Source organism: Macaca mulatta, chromosome 9, assembly GCF_049350105.2.
Source record: "Macaca mulatta isolate MMU2019108-1 chromosome 9, T2T-MMU8v2.0, whole genome shotgun sequence".
In the NCBI taxonomy this organism is placed as follows: domain Eukaryota; kingdom Metazoa; phylum Chordata; class Mammalia; order Primates; family Cercopithecidae; genus Macaca; species Macaca mulatta.
In genome coordinates this window covers 36,535,631-36,553,949 of record NC_133414.1, presented here as the reverse complement: position 1 = coordinate 36,553,949, position 18,319 = coordinate 36,535,631, and the positions used below count along the sequence as shown (strand labels likewise).

At 41.7% G+C, this 18,319-nt stretch overlaps 1 protein-coding gene and 1 non-coding gene across 34 annotated transcripts in view; both read right to left on the bottom strand.

The window, feature by feature from the left end:
- Nucleotides 1–17,948, bottom strand: part of CREM (cAMP responsive element modulator) — an 86,863-nt gene extending 68,915 nt beyond the window's left edge. For 23 of the 33 annotated variants that reach the window (XM_015146811.2, XM_077946220.1, XM_028826187.2 and 20 more), the window contains exon 1: nt 17,844–17,948. Coding sequence is in view for 6 of the 33 variants with exons in the window: in XM_015146804.2 (XP_015002290.1) it covers nt 6,192–6,235 (44 nt within the window). In the remaining 27 variants the exon portion in view is untranslated. Of the gene's footprint in view, nt 1–6,191; nt 6,290–17,469; nt 17,765–17,843 lie in introns of those variants that run through there. The other 10 variants (XM_015146804.2, XM_028826185.2, XM_001091662.4 and 7 more) reach the window with 5 other exon arrangements.
- LOC114670209 (U7 small nuclear RNA) lies at nt 8,899–8,962 on the bottom strand. Its single transcript, XR_003719691.1, has one exon. It is a non-coding gene; the product is annotated as a U7 small nuclear RNA (small nuclear RNA).
- Nucleotides 17,949–18,319: the final 371 nt, after the last annotated feature.

Genomic DNA, 18,319 nt, shown 5'->3' with positions numbered 1-18,319 from the left:
TTCCTAAGCCACAACTAAACTGCAATGCCCCTGTACCCATGCCAGAATCATACTCAAATCACTGTCCAAGATATAAACTCCTTCCATATTTCATCTTCACTCTCATAACTAGTGCTTCCTTTCCCTCCATAATACAACCCCTCACTCCTGTTCTCCTTCCAAACCCCAGCAATGTGCTATCTGGAACTCCCAAAGCCTCGCAGCTGTCCTCTCAAGAAGGTACTGCTCATCTTCCCACACCCATCATGTCGAATGGCCATCTGCTTTGTTCCCCACTGTTGCTTCCCACCTGCACCTCCTTTACTCCCTTGTAAAAACCCTTGTTCAACTGAGGCTCAAGGTCATCAGGATCCATAAGATAATCAGTATCTACTGACCTCCAGGATGTAAACTGAAGACTCTGGCTCCTGATGTAAAAGTCTTCCTCTTCACCATTCTGTCTATGTTCAACACTCAAATGAAGACCCATCCCTTACCCAGATGTCTGAGATCAATGACTTACTTTATGCCACTTCAGCCATCTACTGGAATGGTTGGCCACACCCTGGACACTGCTAATGTGCAAACTGGTCCAGCTCTGAAAAAATTAATTCTGACATTCCACCCTGCCTACAACATCCTATTCCCCCAGCTTACCCTCTCCCTTGACCACTCCCATCACACTTGTTATTCCAATACACTGAGATCTCCACACCACTTTCTCTCTGCCCATCCACCTCCCTCTTTCTTCACTTCCCACCCTATTCAGCTAGCATGGCTTCTCATTTTAATTATTGTCTCCCAGCCAGGCACGGTGGCTCACGTCTGTAATCCCAGCACTTTGGGAGGCCAAGGCGGGCAGATCACGAGGTCAAGAGTTCCAGACCAGCCTGGTCAACATGGTGAAACCCTGTCTCTACTAAAAATACGAAAATTAGCTGAGTGTGGTGGCAGGGGCCTGTAATCCCAGCTACTTGGGAGGTGGAGGCAGGAGAATTGCTTGAACCTGGGAGGTGGAGGTTGCAGTAAGCCAAGATTATGCCACTGCTGTAAATTCTTAGTAAATACCAACCTTGTATAAAACCAACTCTTCATCTCCTCTATGCCTGCACCAAGGCAGATGAACAATACTGAATGAAATTATAAGCCAGAATAAGCTATTAAGGCCAAGCACAGGGGCTCACGCCTGTAATCCCAACACTTTGGCGGGGCCAAGGCAGAAGGATCACATGAGCCTAGGAGTTCGAGATCAGACTGGGCAACATAGTGAGACCCCGTCTCTACACAAAAAACAAAAAAATTAGCTGAGCATAGTGGTGGGCACCTATAGTCCCAGCTACTCAGGAGGGTGAGGTGGAAGGAACGCTTGAGCTCAGGAGGTCAAGACTGCAGCACACCATAATTGTGCCACTGCACTCCAGCCTGGGCGACAGAGCAAGACCCCATCTCTAAAAACATAAAATAAATATAGCTATTAAATTCTTGGTTTTCAACCTCAAATGGGCGGCAAACTGATGGAGTTTGCCTACTTGGCTTACTACTCTCCCATTCTCCACAACTGTTTCGAATGTGCTCCCTCTTCTCAATCCCTGCGTTTCTATACTGACTACACTCAATGAAAGCCCTTGCCTGCTGTCTCTAATTAGAACTCCATCAACTCCCCACACCAAATCAACAAAGCTATTAACATCTACACTCACTATGCTCCCTTGCCTCCTGCCTCCTCCCCACTCTTAAAATTCCTGTATCTGTTGTTTAGAGCCCATGCCCTTCAGGGGTTTATACTATCAATTATTCTCTCCCCCTCTAACAGTTTTTTCCTGTAAAGACTTAAACACATTCACGTCTGTCCCATCTCACAACTTACACACACAGCCACAAATCCACTGGATCAGAAATCTCTCAAGCGATTCCCTTGAACCTCTCTTCTCCTTCTCACTGCTAAACTACTTGAAAGAACTGCCAACACTATCTCCGTTACTTCACATCCCACATACTCCTAGACACCCCCCCAAGTTTACAGAGGTTTCTGCCTCTAAAACATCTCTAGAAATGGTAACTAATCTCTGTCACTAAATCCAATGTACATTTTAAGTCCTATCTTTTGTTTGATCCCTCAGCAGCATTCAAACTGATGACAACATCTTCCTTCTTGAACACTGTCTCAGTGTACTGATACTACATTTTCCTCTTCTAATCTGATTCGCTGACAATTCCTCCACAAGCTCCTCTGACAATTCCTTCCCTTTCTCAATGTTAACCTTCAACGTTGCATGTCTTCGGGACTCTGCTTAGCTTTCTTGCCTCACTCTCAAATCTCTCCCTACTTCATGGGGTCTGTTTCTCTGGATTCAAGTGCCAGATTTAAGTCCATGACTCTAGGCCAGACGTCTCTTCTGAATTCCAAAATACAATATCCAAATCCCTGTTTAACATCCCCAAACACATGGCCTGCAGGAACCTCAAAATCAATGGGTCTAGAACTAAACTCCTCTTCTTCCTCCACAAACTTTCTACCCTTCTGAGTTTCCTATCTCAGGAAATGGGACCCCACCATCCAACCAACTGTTCAAGCCAGAAACCCCTGAAACTCCCTGTCATTCCACACAGCACCATCATCAGGTTTGATGATTCTACCTTCTAAAGAACAATTAAGTCCCCTTCTCTACATTTCCACGGCCACCACTCTATCTCCTGGCTCCAATCCATGCCAACAGTTATGTTTCTAAAACATGTATTCTTAAATATTTCTTTGCTTAAAACTCTTTAGTAGCTTCCTATTGACTACAGAATAAAATCCAAACTTCTAATTCTTATAACTATAACCATCATTTATTGAGAGTTTGCATGTGGTAAGTGAATGGTAGTTTTGATTAACAACTCTGTAAGATCATTATCATCAGTTCTTCCAGCCCAGGCAACAGAGTGAGACTGTCTCAAAAAATAAAAAATAATTAGTTCTTCTTTTAGCAATAAGGAAAAGGAGACTCAGGGAGGTTAAAAATTTGATCTTACCACAAAGGTATAAGTGGCATAGCCAGGTTTCGAACCAAGGTTTTTTTCCGAAGTCCATATACTCCATTACCAAACCACACTGCCATTCGATCTCTTTCACAATGTGACCCATTTTAGTTCTACAGCCTCATCTCCAGTCCCTCTACTCTTTCCAACACACTGCATGCCAGCCTCCTAATCAGACATTTTTTCAAGTACATACCTTACTCTCCCAGTTTTAATCTTTTACATCTAATCTTCCCTCTTCCTGAAATGCCCTTTACCCTTCTTTGTCCAACTGGCAAATTCTCACTAGTCTGTCAAGGTCTGGTTCAAGGACACCATCTTTCAAAGGCCTATTCTAATAGCCATGGGCAGAATTAGATACTCTTTTTTGAGTTCCCAAAGCATTTTACAAGTCTGTTATAACATTTGTGTAGCATATAATACATGAATTCACACAACAGCATGAGCAACTCAGGGACAGGGATCCCATCTTATAGATTTCCATGCATTCCCAGTGCCTAGTACAGTATATGCTACATAAACCAATTATTCAATTATCCTGGAAGACTGTGCAACTATCAGGTGTTATTATAATAACAAAAATAACATTCAGAGAGATTAAGGGACTTTTACAGGGAACATAATAGGTAGCATGATGAGGGATGAAAAAGAGGTGTTGTGACTGTGACTCCAGGGTTCCTTCCATGGTCAGTGCCCTGCGTATTCCAGTTTGGACAACATTTTATGATGATGATGTGTTTTGGAGTATGCTGCAATTGTTGTTGCAATCTCACTCGGATATGCTTTCTCTTTCATAGCAAATGTATGGACTGTAATTTTATTCCATTTGTATTCTGTCAGAGTACCTAGCACGGTGTTCAGTTCATGTCATTTAGTAAAAGTTTGATACTAAAATTATTTTTTTGAAGGTAAAAATCATCTATAAAAAAGTAAGGTTAACACTAGCAATTTAAACTAGATATGCTATTTCCAGCCAGTTTATTCCGCAGATTTATATCCAACTGCCCTCCAGTACAACCCCCTAAATCCACTAAAACCCAACTCCTACACAGGACTCAGTGCAGAAGATTCAACTAACAATTCAGTGCTCAACATGGGTCAAGCACTGTACCAGGCATTTTTCAAGCACTATCTCAGCAGAAATGCAGGACCCCAAACTCAGCTGTCAATGTTGCACATACAACATTAACATCTATAAATCAGCCACAGCTGCTCCAGATAGAATTTATAGAGTCCATTATCATCTTACATTATTCACTACATAATTTATAACTAAATATATTAAAATTGAAGAGATGTCTCATAGAATATATTTCCCCAAATCTCACTTTCTATATTAAACATAGTTGTGATATTAAATAAACACAGCTGTACTAAAACTAATAGTGTTTAATTAACTATGTAGTATTTTAATTTTAAACAATAATCCTTTTCAGAGAGAAAAGAACCAATTCACAATTATGAATTACAAAATATTTAAAAATAAAAACATGTAAGGATAAAACAAAACTAAAACAAAAAAGTCCACTAAGCACTATAAATTAACAACAAGCAAAATACTGGCAAATATTTGGTTCCACAATTCTAAAAACAGGTAAAAATTTGCTAAAATGGTGGCTGGGCATGGAGGTTCATGCCTGTAATCCCAGCACTTTGGGAAGGCAAGGCAGGTGGATCACCTGAGGTCAGGAGTTTGAGACCAGCCCGGTCAATATGGTGAAACTCCATCTCTACTAATAATACAAAAACTAGCTGGGCGTGGTGGCCCGCGCCTATAATCCCAGCTACTCAAGGGCTGAGGCACAAGAATCTCTTGAACCTGGGAGACAGAGGTCGCAGTGAGCCAAGATTGTGCCACTGCAATCCAGCCTGGGCAACAGAGTGAAACTGTGTCTCAAACAAACAAACAAACAAACAAAAAAATAGCTAAAATGGGGATATTTAAATTTACGAACAACTAATAATAGCAGGAACATTATTTTCTTTTGAAGTTAAACATTTCTTCTGAAATCTCCTTTATATTATTTAGCAAACCTTTCTCTCCTTTGATAGAAAAGCAAATATTATCCCAACCTGTTTTGAATATACTGGGATCCAAATTAATAAAATATTAATATAACTATTGTTTTTTTAAAAATAGGACCTTCCATTAAAACATTTTTTTTCCTTAGAGATAGGATCTTGCTATGTTGCCCGGGCTGGTCTTCTTCTCTTTTCTTGCTTTCTTTTTTTTTCCCAGGCTGGTCTTTAACACCTGACCTCAAGCAGTTCTCCCACCTTGGCCTCCCAAAGTGCTGGGATTATAGGCTTGAGCCACTGCACCCAGCCTAAAAAAAAATTTTTTTTTAATAAAAAATTGTTTTAATACAAAATACAAAAAATTAGCTAGATATGGTGGCACCCTGTAATCCCAGCTACTCAGGTGGCTGAGGCAGGAGAATCCCTTGAACCTGGGAGGCAGAGGTTGCAGTGAGCCAAGATCATGCCATTGCACTCCAGCCTGGGTAACAGAGTGAGACTCTGTCTCAAAAAAAAGAAAAAAAAAAAATTCTAAAATTTCAGTTGCATCCAATTTTCAAAGACAAATTACACTACAGAGGAAGTGCATTACCCTTGAAAAAAATTTTCACCTCTTCTAAAAACAGAATCCAATTGGAAAAGGAAGTTATGAAAGTTGTTTCTATTCTTTTAAATAACTTTAGAAAAAGTAGAAAATCAATTTTCTCTTCAGGGCTATATCCAACTGATGAAACAGAATGTCTCTGAAAGTAATCAAAAGAAAACTCGAAAAACTCTATTTGGATATTTGTAAAGTGTTGGTAGAAACTTTCTTCTATTTCGTAAGGTTAAATACAAGTATAGCCAAAAGGCCAGGAGGAAGAATAAAACCCTGGGGACTCTTCAAATTCTACAATTCCGCTGAACTATCGACATCCTCACAAATGGTCTGCTTTCTAACTGAAAAGACCAGTACTTGGCATACGTCAACTGACATACCCACACATCCCCTACAGCGCCTAGCATGGTACAAAGTAGATGGTACCTTAAGTGAATGGCTGAATAATTTGAGTCTATAACAGAATACATATACATACATATATGTATGTGTACATCTATACATCCATTTACTCATCATGAACTTTAAGCTAAGTAGAATTTTCAAAAGAACAGAAAAACATACATCTACCTACCTTAGATTTGTCTTAATATATTTTTTCCTTGCACATTTGCTCATTGTTAAGACATTTGTAATCAATGCTTTCCTCCTTTCCCGTTTTCTTTATTTATCCTGCAGTAAAATTATAATGTTGAATTGGGAGATCGTAACATTTCACTTCAAAAAACTCTCAAATTAAATTTTATTTAAATTAAAACCTCTCGGCCGGGCGCGGTGGCTCAAGCCTGTAATTCCAGCACTTTGGGAGGCCGAGACGGGTGGATCACGAGGTCAGGAGATCGAGACCATCCTGGCGAACACCGTGAAACCCCGTCTCTACTAAAAAATACAAAAAACTAGCCGGGCGAGGTGGCGGGCGCCTGTAGTCCCAGCTACTCAGGAGGCTGAGGCAGGAGAATGGCGTAAACCCGGGAGGCGGAGCTTGCAGTGAGCTGAGATCCGGCCACTGCACTCCAGCCCGGGCTACAGAGCGAGACTCCGTCTCAAAAAAAAAAAAAAAAAAAAATTAAAACCTCTCAAAATGAGGCCAGGAAGAACATTCTAATTTCTATAAAACTAAAAATACAAAACACCACCCCCTGCCCCGCAAAAAAAACCAAAAGACTAGAAAGCTAAAAACAGCCCTGTACTGTTTTTTGTCAATCTTATTTCTACTGTATTTTTCTTATCTTCCTAGGGGGAAAAAATTGACAAAACTGAAATGATACACTATTTTTCTGATTATTTGCTACTGAAGACAAAGCAGTGCTATCTAAATCATCTAATACACACTAAGTATAGCTCATGGGTATCAGCTCTATTTTTAAGAATGATCATTTAATAAACTTAATGAATTATTTCCTTATATTTCACTTCAATGCAACAAAATTTTCATTTACCTTAAATTCCAACTTGGGTTTTTATCCAAAAATTAAACTCCAAACAAAATACATTTATTCAAAACGTCCTTCTGATAGCCTTCAATCCATGAAAAAAACCTAGTTTAGACACTGCAGCAATTAAACTCTCTTTATTTTTTTTACTAATATCTTTAAAAAGATATATTTGACATGTGGAACGAAGTAAAACTGGCAAAAAAAAAAAAAAAAAAAAAAGACAAAAGAACACTTGAGCCAGACATGGTGGCTCACACCTGTAATCCCAGCACTGTGGGAGGCTGAGGCAGCAGGTTTGCTTGAACTCAGGAGTTTGAGACAAGCCTTGGCAACATAGTGAGAACTTGTCTCTACAAGAAAACTGACCAGGTATGGTGGCACAGGCCTGGACTCCCAGCTACTCAGGAGGCTGAGGTGGGAGAATCACTTGAGCACGCAAAGTTGAGGCTGCAATGGGCCATGTTCGCACCACTGTACTCCAGCCTAGGTGACGGAGCAAGACCATTTCACAGACCTAAACTCTTTCAAGACAGTCTCAAAAAAAAAAAAAAAAACTGGGAGTCCTTAATTTATTTTAGAGCTGGAGAAAACAATCGTGCTCATCCCTAAGTAACCTCTAGGCGCCTCTGCCCACAACAGCAGTGCTTAGACACACACACTGCTTTCAGAGTCCCCTCCTAAGGGTTCCTCTAAATGATGGCATACAATCCCGGTCAAATTTGGAACTGTAGGCAGCAGGCAGGTTTATCAGACCTTACTAAGCGCACTAAGGCGATGGTTGCTACTGCTACCATCTGCCCCCAGCATAGAGACAAGAGACAGTAGGGCATTTGAACAGGCTCCTCACAACAGGAACAAAAAGCAGAACTGATGCCATTCTGAGATTAAACCTTATTCTGTTATACTACACTAGCATTTTACATAGGGACATCTTATGCTCCTTAAAAGTTGTATAACCCATTAGATGCCACCCCCTCACACTAGATGCTGGGGCACTGCAGGAGACAGCTCTCCAGGAGCCTGCAATCTAAAGAGGGGGCAGATGTGTCAATAAAATAATAATAGCACTTGAACAATAATGGCAACCACAGCACTATATCATAGAAACAAATGCCAATTTCTGTATTCCACTTGGAAATATTTTATTTGCTGAATAATAAATTCTTGTGGTTCAAAACTTTAAAACTAGAAAAAGGTATTCAGAGAAGTCCAGGAACAGCCGCCTGCTTCCTCTTCCCAGAGGTAACCAGCACTGAAGAAAGCACCATCTTCTTGTCATGGGAGCCACAGGATATCAAAAAGAAAAACTAGCCTCATACCCGAATAAGGACAAGATAAACTTGACCCTGACTCAGGATGATCAGAGCCTTACTTCATTCCAACTATTCTCCACAAAGTCACCAATGAATGCTTGCCTGCTTGCCAAATCTAAAAGGATGCTTTCTAGTCTCCATCTTCCTCAATACCCCTACAGCATTTCCTCCTCTATTTGAAACTTTGTCTTCTTTGAATTCTTTATGACATTACTTTCATGCTTTTCTTCCAAATTATCTAGCCTTTTGTTCTCTATCTTCTTTGGCTCATTTTTTTTTAAATGTCTTTTTAATTTTTTTTTTTTTCCCCCAGAAATGGGTATCACTATGTTGCCCAGGCTGGTCTCAAACACCTAGCTTCAAGCAATCCTCCCACCATAGCCTCCCAAAGTGTTGGGATTACAGGCATGAGCCACTGTAATCAGCTCTCCAGTTATAATTTCTAATCAGATCTCTTTATACCTAAACTCCCAAAAAACACTGATATATCCTGTATACTACCAATCTACCAATTTTCTTTTTTTGGGAGGTGGAGGGCATTCTGGCAAAAACCAGAGACAGAGCTTGCTGGACAAATTCTAAGAGCTGTAACACTTATATACTACCAATTTTCTACAGGAATAATTTAAAAGTCCCATCTGCCAAGGGACTCTTAAGCTTTAGCTTTTAGAGCAGAAAGGCATATTTTAGAGGAGTTTGTTACAGGCAAGTAATAACTTACAAGAAGAAATGAGACTCAAAATTATTTTGCCTAGTTATGGATTTCTGTGCCATATTTTGAAGGTCATCTAACATCCTGATAAAAACTTTATTAGGTATGATTACAAAAATAACATTTGGCATTCACCTTACTTTCACCAGCATGTTGCTCTATGTTCACCCTCTGGTGTAATAGCTTCAATTAATTTCTTTGTTTTTCGTTTTTTGTTTTTTTTTTTTTTTTTGAGACTGAGTCTTGCTCCGTCGCCCAGGCTGGAGCGCAGTGACACCATCTCAGCTCACTGCAAACTCCACGTCCCAGGTTCAAGCAGTTCTGCAGTTCTCGTGCCTCAGCCTCCCAAGTAGCTGGGATTACAGGCACATGCCACCACGCCCAGCTAATTTTTGTATTTTTAGTAGAGACGGTGTTTGACCATGTTGGACAGGCTGGTCTCAAACCCCTGACTTCAAGTGATCTGCCTGCCTCGGCCTTCCAAAGTGCTGGGATTACAGGCTTGAGCCATCGTAACAGGCTTAATTAATTTCATTGCTGTCAGTATACTTCAATATATAGCTTTCTATACAAATGATATTTAAAATATGTTGATTATGCTATAAAGGACATTTTGGGGACAAATGGTGAAATCTGAATATGGGATTATATATTACAGAGAGGGTAATAAAGCGAATGTTGGAAAACGCTCATATAAAATAAGCAAACAAATACAATATGCTGATAAAGATAGTATTAAATTAACACTTAAAAATGTTGAGGCCAGGTACCATGGTTCACCCCAGTAATCCCAGCACTTTGGAAGGCTGAGGTGGGCAGATCGCCTGAGGTCAAGAGTTCAAGACCAGCCAGCCTGGCCAACGTGGCGAAACCCCGTCTACTAAAAATACAAAATTAGCCAGGCATGGTGGCATGCACCAATCCCAGCTCCTTGGGAGGGTGAGGCAGGAGAATTGCTTGAACCCAGGAAGCAGAGGTTGCAGTAAGCCAAGATCGCGCCCCTGCACTCCAGCCTGGGCAACAGAGTGAGACTCTGTCTCATTATAAAAAAAAAAAAAAAAAAAAAAAAATTACAAAAATTAGCTAGCATGGTGGTGTGTGCCTATAATCCCAGCTACTCTGGAGGCTGAGGCAGGAGAATCACTTGAACCCAGGAGGTGGAAATTGCAGTGAGCTGAGATAGCACCACTGCACTCCAGCCAGGGCAATAGAGCTGTTTAAAAAAAAAAAAAAAACTTTGAATACCTAATCTGCTGTGGTTAATTACATTAATACCTTAATGTAACTTTCTGGAAAAATTAGGTATATATAAGAATTAAACTTCTTGGGCAAGTTTATTAGAATACCAAAGTCTACTTAACCAATTTCTAGCTCTCCATATTAACAGCGTTCTCCACTCCTGTGAAGCTTACAGTATAGCTAATGCCCACCACAGTTCTCTAGTGTGCCCAAGCACTTGTGTTCACTTCAACAGGGATGGGTGCTTACCAAGAGTTAGTTGTATTTGTCACCAAATCTGATTATGCCAGCCATACTTGTTGCAATTTTGTAATTTTATTAAATAGTACCTTAGATGAAATGACTAAGTGGATTAAATGATTCAAAAAGAGAACTGTTTCTCTAAAGACTAAGTTGAATGCTTTGGAAAGACAATAAAGACAGTTTTGCTTTTTCTGCTTTAAAAAAACTGCTTCTGCCCAGGCGCCGTGGCTCACGCCTGTAATCCCAGCACTTTGGGAGGCCAAGGCGGGTGGATCACATGAGGTCAGGAGTTCGAGACCAGCCTGGCCAACATGGTGAAACCCTATCTCTGCAAAAAATACAAAAGTTAGCCAGGCATGGTGGCGGGTGCCTATAATTCCAGGTACTTCGGAGGCGAAGGCAGGAGAATCGCTTGAACCCGGGAAGGTGAAGGCTGCAGTGAGCCGAGATCGCTCCACTGCACTCCAGCCTGGGCAACAAAGTGAGACTCTGTCTCAAAAAAAAAAAAAAAAAAAAAAAAAAAATCTGCTTTTGGACTAGATATTACAGTTGGAGATAACTATGAAATACGGGAAATATTAAATTAAGATTTATAAGACACTTGCCAAACAATCTAAGTTCTTACGCCACTTTCAAAAACCCAAAAATATAAACTGTAAATTATGCATTAGTGAGATGGTTTTGGAAAGAAAGGCTAAGAAAAATAATAAGAAAAACTGAAAGCACTGCAACTAGCATATCCAAAAGAAAAAGAAAGGAATGTGGAATAAAAGGTATCATACCTTTTACAGAAGCAGGAAGAGAAAGAACACAGAGAAATACAATTTGGTTCTGTGATGAAGCAAGGTTTTAGTTCTTTGCAAAAGTAGATATCCATAGGTTAACTGTAATTTAAGTAGCAATAGCAATAAAGTTTGAAAGATAAAGGAGAGGCCGGGCGCGGTGGCTCAAGCCTGTAATCCCAGCACTTTGGGAGGCCGAGACGGGCGGATCACGAGGTCACGAGATCGAGACCATCCTGGCTAACACGGTGAAACCCCGTCTCTACTAAAAAATACAAAAAACTAGCCGGGCGAGGTGGGGCACCTGTAGTCCCAGCTACTCGGGAGGCTGAGGCAGGAGAATGGCGTAAACCTGGGAGGAGGAGCTTGCAGTGAGCTGAGATTCGGCCACTGCACTCCAGGCCGGGCGACAGAGCAAGACTCCGTCTCAAAAAAAAAAAAAAAAAAAAAAAAAAAAAAAAGAAAGATAAAGGAGAATATGAAGCTCATATTGTAAAGTTGGTCCTTCTCAACCAAGTCCATTAAAATATTAAGAGAAGGTGGGGCTAGTTATAAGACAAATAATTCCAACAGCTGAAATTGACAGGGATGAGACTATGGTTACCCATTTTAGGGGAAGGAGATGAGTACAGGAAAACAACGTGAGAAAGCAGTACATGAAATTACACCATTAGTCTTACACTCTTTATGAAGCAAAGTTACAATAACTTTCAAAAAATAATCTTTACACTTTCATGTAAAAACAGAATAGCCAAAAGGGATACTCGTAAATAAATATTCCAAACACTTGTAAATGTCTTTAATATTTCAAACATGAATTATACATAAATTCAGGAGGCTCTCTAATACAGATTCACGGCTACTCCAATTTAATTGCCTGAGATACCTGTTATTAAGAAATCTTAACTCTTTACTAAAATCACTAAAGGATTAGCTATTCAATAAGTGTCTCTTTTTCAATTCATTTCCCACCTGCTGCCTGCTTTTGGCTATTTCACAGTAAATGACCTACAGAATCGGCTGCTGAGGAGGAAATGAAAAATGAAATTCAAATAATCATGGTCTATCTCCATCCTTTCAAACACCTCCCTCCCCCACCATCACCACTTCATGTGAAACCAAATTTTTATTTTACGTTTTTTGAGACTGAGTCTCGCTCTGTCACTCAGGCTGTAGTGCAGTAGCATGATCTTGGCTCACTGCAACCTCCAACTCCCGGGTTCAAGCGATTCTCCTGCCTCAGCTTCCTGAGTAGCCGGGATTACACACGCGAGCCACCATGCCCAGCTAATTTCTGTATTTTCAGTAGAGACGGGGTTTCACCATGTTTGGTCAGGCTGGTCTCGTGATCCACTCACCTCGGCCTCCCAAAGTGCTGGGATTACAGGCATGAGCCACCGCACCCGGCCAATGTGAAACCAAATTTGTAAACTTTTGAGGGAGTTATTTGCTTGACTAGGCTCACTGTAAGGTTGTCTTTTTTTTTTTTTTTCCAATTGCATGCTTCTTTACTGCACATTAAGTACATTTCAAAACATCTACATATTAAGTATAAATGCATTAACTACTAGATAGTAAATCTGACAAAGTAAACTACCTGAATCAGCTTAAGATCAGAAAAAATAATTTTACCATTATTTTACTTAGCTAGATTGGGCCTATCTTACACATCTGAACAAAACCTGTATCTTTCTAAGTGCAGAAACATGCCTAATTTTACTCCTCCAGAAATTTTTAAGAGTAAAAACATTCTAAGCACCCATATTCAGTAATATAGGTCTTTATGTATGATATAGTTGCCACAATTCCAAGGGTGGACACTTTCACCTTAATCAATGCTAGGATATAAATTCCAGTTAAAACCATTTCTAAGCCAAAAAAAAAAAAAAATCATTTTTTGTGCTATAAATGAAAACATTGAGGTTAAGAATATAAACAAAACTATCTGCTATTTTGCTATTCTAAGATGGATGATTTAAGTCTTCTATGTTTAAAAAAATACAAAAAAAAATCTTTACTAAGATAACTTTGAAGACACTGAGTTTATTTTGTGAAATTCTCAAGGAAAATATTAGCATTACATTAGCTCCACTCTTAAACGTTCACAGGATTTTACTAATATCTTGACATTTAATTGGCCTGGTTATACTACTGTTTAGAAAACATGCACAAAGATACTTCTCATTTGTGGAGAACTGATGAGGCTTCAAAAAAGTCTAACAAGAGGATGAGTTGCTAGTAAGGTTTTCTTAGAGGTAAGCATCCTTCCTGACCAATGAGATAGTTATTTAAGCAGTCTTTAAGCAAAACTACCATACAGTTTTGTAGCCTATGCATTTCCTCTACTTACAAAAACTACTTCACACACATGTTGCCAGTAATTTCCTCTATCACTCCTAGGAAGGCCTGTCATGAAATGTGCAAATAGATATCATTTTACTTTGTAAACCTTACTATAACTGAACTACAGTTATGCTTCACTTAATAATGGGGATACGTTCTTAGAAATATTAGGCAACTTCATTCTGCGAACGTTATAAACTGCTCTTAAACAAACCAAGATGGCGTAACCGACTACACACTTATGCCAAATGGGATAGCCTGTTGCTCCTAGGCTACAAAACCTGTACAGCATGTTACTGTACTATATACTGCAGGTGATCAGAACACAGTGGAATGTATTTGTGTGTCGAAACATACCTAAACATAGAAAAGGTAATACTCTGCCCTCTGACATTAGGACAGCTAGGACATCACTAAGTGACAGGAATTCTTCAGCTCCATTATAATCTTAACGGACATATATATGGTCCATCATTGATCAAAACATCATTATTCAGTGCACTAAGATTTAAGGCATTTTCATAAGTAATATTAACAGAAATTTCCACTAATGATATCCTTAGGTTTTCTTCTTTGTTCTTGCTTATTCTCTACTGGATATACAGTATCAGAAAATGAAAACCTATGAGTAAAAGCATTTATTCTTAACAACAGCAGTCTTTATTGTGGAGCTCCCATTGCAAAAGGTATTTAAAATGTATTGTCGGCCGGGCGCGGTGGCTCAAGCCTGTAATCCTAGCACTTTGGGAGGCCGAGACGGGCGGATCACGAGGTCAGGAGATCGAGACCATCCTGGCTAACATGGTGAAACCCCGTCTCTACTAAAAATACAAAAAAATTAGCTGGGCGTGGTGGTAGGCACCTGTAGTCCAAGCTACTCAGGAGGCTGAGGCAGGAGAATGGCGTGAACCCAGGGGGGTGGAGCTTGCAGTGAGCCGAGAACGCGCTACTGCACTCCAGCCTGGGGCACAGAGCAAGACTCAGTCTCAAAAATAAATAAATAAATAAATAAAAATAAAATGTATTGTCTAAAAGGAGATTATTAACGTAATTATTTAAAATGTTCATTTCTACCTATTGCGTAATGAGATACATCTTTCCTAAAATGGGTGGTTTTTTGTTTGTTTGTTTTGTTTCTGAGACAGAGTTTCGCTCCTGTTGCCCAGGCTGGAGTGCAATGGCTTGATCTCGCCTCACTGCACCTTCTGCCTTCTGGGTTCAAGCGATTCTCCAGCCTTGCCAGCCTCAGCCTGCTGAGTAGCTGGAATTACAGGCATGGGCCACCATGCCCAGCTAATTTTGTATTTTTAATAGAGACAGGGTTTCTCCATGTTGGTTAGGCTGGTCTTGAACTCCCGACCTCAGGTGATCCGCCTGCCTCAGCCTCCCAAAATGCTGGGATTACAGGCATGAGCCTCCACACCCAGCCTAAAATGGGTATTTTTTTAAGTTCCTGTGTTGATGATATCAAAACTGTATTCAATGTACAATAATAATTCTTTTCAAAGCTGACTTTTACATACGGAATCCATCAGTTTACTTAAGTAGAAACAATAAAATTCGGCATTTCAGGCTTATTTCCTTATCAATGTTGATAAGGAAATATAAAAATACTGGTTCTAAAACTGCTCTAAAAAATAGCGTCTCTCAGTGGTTCAGCTATTACTTGCACTGCTCAGTTTTAAGAAGTCTGTCTAAAAGGAACAGGACATTTGAGAGCTCTTCAGTAGGACTATCCACTTCAACAATAAACCTAGCTCAATCTTCTGACCCAATACTTAATTTGCAGGGAATACAACTTGGGAGAAAATACAACTTCAGAAACATATCTCTATATTGGTAAAGATTCAGTCAGGATTCCTTATGTACGTTAATAATGCAAAACTTTTCCCTACTATTCATGAAATGGTCATAACCCTAAGCAAGATTTTGTATTTTGATTACGCAGTGACTCACCTGAGCATGAAACTGGAATACAGCCTATTAACTATGGATTCGAGAGTTTAAAATTCAGAAAGTAGGAGTAAATTTCATTAACTTTCACGGACAATGCAAAAACAAAAAGACTAAAAATAAAAATGTCCTCTGTATTTACGCATTAAATAAAAATTTATTCATATACTGTCACCAAAATATGTACACAAACATCACCGTAATTACAACTTCACACTCACCAAAATGATTCCACATCCATCACCAACTCACTGGGAAAGTATGTGTTATATTCATCTATTTACAGATTCGCCAAAGTCGTGTGTATACTGACGATGCTTTAAGTGTTTACTCATTCAGGATCAAAACCATTTTAATATATTTGTTAAAGTTGTGTCGGGATCAATACATAGTTCTTTAAACATCAGTTTTAATACTTAGCATTTATTGGCCAAACATATTGCGTGCAAGCCTTCCTTTGGGAAAAAAATTACTTTAGATTGAAAGACTTTAAGACTACTATGACTTAGGAAGGGAAAGTTTGTTATCCAAAAACAGAATCAAGACTAAGAAAAAAAGGCAGGGTGCGATGGCTCACGCCTGTAATCCCAGCACTTTGTGAGGCCGAAGCGGGCGGATCACTAGGTCAGGAGATCGAGACCATCCTGGCTAACACAGTGAAATCCCGTCCCTACTAAAAATACAAAACATTAGCCAGGCGTGGTGGCGGGCGCCTGTAGTCTCAGCTACTCGGGAGGCTGAGGCAGGAGAATGGCATGAACCCAGGATGCGGAGCTTGCAGTGAGCCGAGATCGTGCCACTGCACTCCAGCCTGGGCGCCAGAGCATAGACCCTGTCTCAAAAAAAAAAAAAAAAAAAAAAAAAAAAAAAAAAAACCAGGAAAAAAACGTGGTGCTCAAAGCAAAAGCAAAACAAAACAGCGTGGTTTATTAATGTAATCTGATACAATGTTCATAGCGGACCTCTCACTGTTCAATCTAGGTTTTTGTGTCAAGGGAAAGGTGCACTCTCATCCGCCCGGCAAATTAAATAGAAAAGAAAACTGAGTCGCGTACATAAACCACACTGTTAAACGGGCTCTTTCAGTTTCAATGACACTTTGAGACTGGCCTTGTAAGTCACAATTTCTTAAAATGTGATTACAAACTGACAGCTGCTTCACTGAGCAGCATGCAGAAAACCCCTAAGTGATTTCAAACTCAGGTATCTGATATACAAATAAAACGCAACAGGATTAAGAAACATGTTGAGGCTGGGCGCGGTGGCTCACGCCTGTAATCCCAGCACTTTGGGAGGCCGAGGTGGGTGGAAAGTCAGGAGTTCGAGACCAGCCTGACCAACATGGTAAAAGCCCCAGCTCTACTAAAAATACAAAAATTAGCCAGGCGTGGTGCCGCATGCCTGTAATCCCAGCTACTCGGAAGGCTGAAGCAAGAGAATCGCTCGAACCCAGCAGGCAGACGCTGCAGTGAGCTGAGATCATGCCGCTCGCTGCATTCCAGCCTGGGTAACAGAGCAAAACTGTCTCAAAAAAAAAAAAAAAGAAGCATGTTTAATAATGTGTTTATTCCCCAAATTCAGCAGGCTCTGGAAACCTTACCAGATGGCCCTAAAAAGGTAAGACTCAGACAGAAGGGAAAATGCGCCATTCGAGAGCGGTCGCGGCTCTGCCCTTCCCTCTCCTGAGATTGCCCGCGCCCGGGACCGAATGACTCAGCTACGAGGCCCTCCGGCCGGGTTTTGGGAAAAACGGGCTGCGTTCGCTGAAGTTTGAACTGAGCTCGCAAAGTGGGGCAGAGGCGCTGTGGGCACTGAAATCCGAAGTCCTTACTTCTGGCTTCCTTTTCCTTTTCCGAGTTAAACCGCTCCCCTGAGCCGCAAGGCTCTCTCAGGGCGGATTTTCCAACTCGTCCCAAGTTCGCGAGGAGGCAGGCGGGTCCCGGGGCAGCTGAGCTGACCAAGCGGGCGTGGGCCGAGAAGGCAGCGGCCACGGGGGCGCCAAGCGAGGGGCCGCGTCAGGTGAACTCGCGGCTTCCCCGCCAAACCTCCGCCCGGCTCCGGGGTCCCGGCCCGCCACCCACGGCTCCGCTCGGCCTCCGCTGCTCCACCGCCCCCGGCTCCGCTCCGCCTCCTGCCTCCACCTCCGCCTCCTGCGCCGCGTCGCCGGCTGCTGGGTCTCGGGGCCGGGGCTGGCGCACCACTTACCCGCCGCAAAGGGATTTACGTAGCGGACCTCGTCACTGATTACGGACGCGAGGAGGTGGAGACGGCGAGCCCGACCGCCGCTCAGCAGCGGCGCCGCCGCCCAGCAACCCGGCGCCGGCAGCGGCCCCACGTAGTCCCCACGTCAGCTCTGATGCGGTAGCCGCGGCCTCCCTGCCGACCCCGGACCAAAAGTAGCGCTGCAGCCGACGGAACCGCGTCCTCCCGCCCCGCCCTCCCCTCCCCCACGCCGGGACGGCCTCCCGGGGGACGCCCCGAGGAAAAAATCCAGGCTCGAACTCCGCCCCCTGCCGGCCGCCAGCAGGAGTGAGGCGCCACAATCCAACAATGAAATGGAACGGGGGAGGGGCGGCGGGAAGGAGCGGATCAGGGGGCGGGGCCTAGGGGTGGGGAGAAGTAAGGTCAGGGGGCGGGGCCAAGAGGAGGAACTAGCCTGGAGGTGGGGCGGAAGGTAGGGG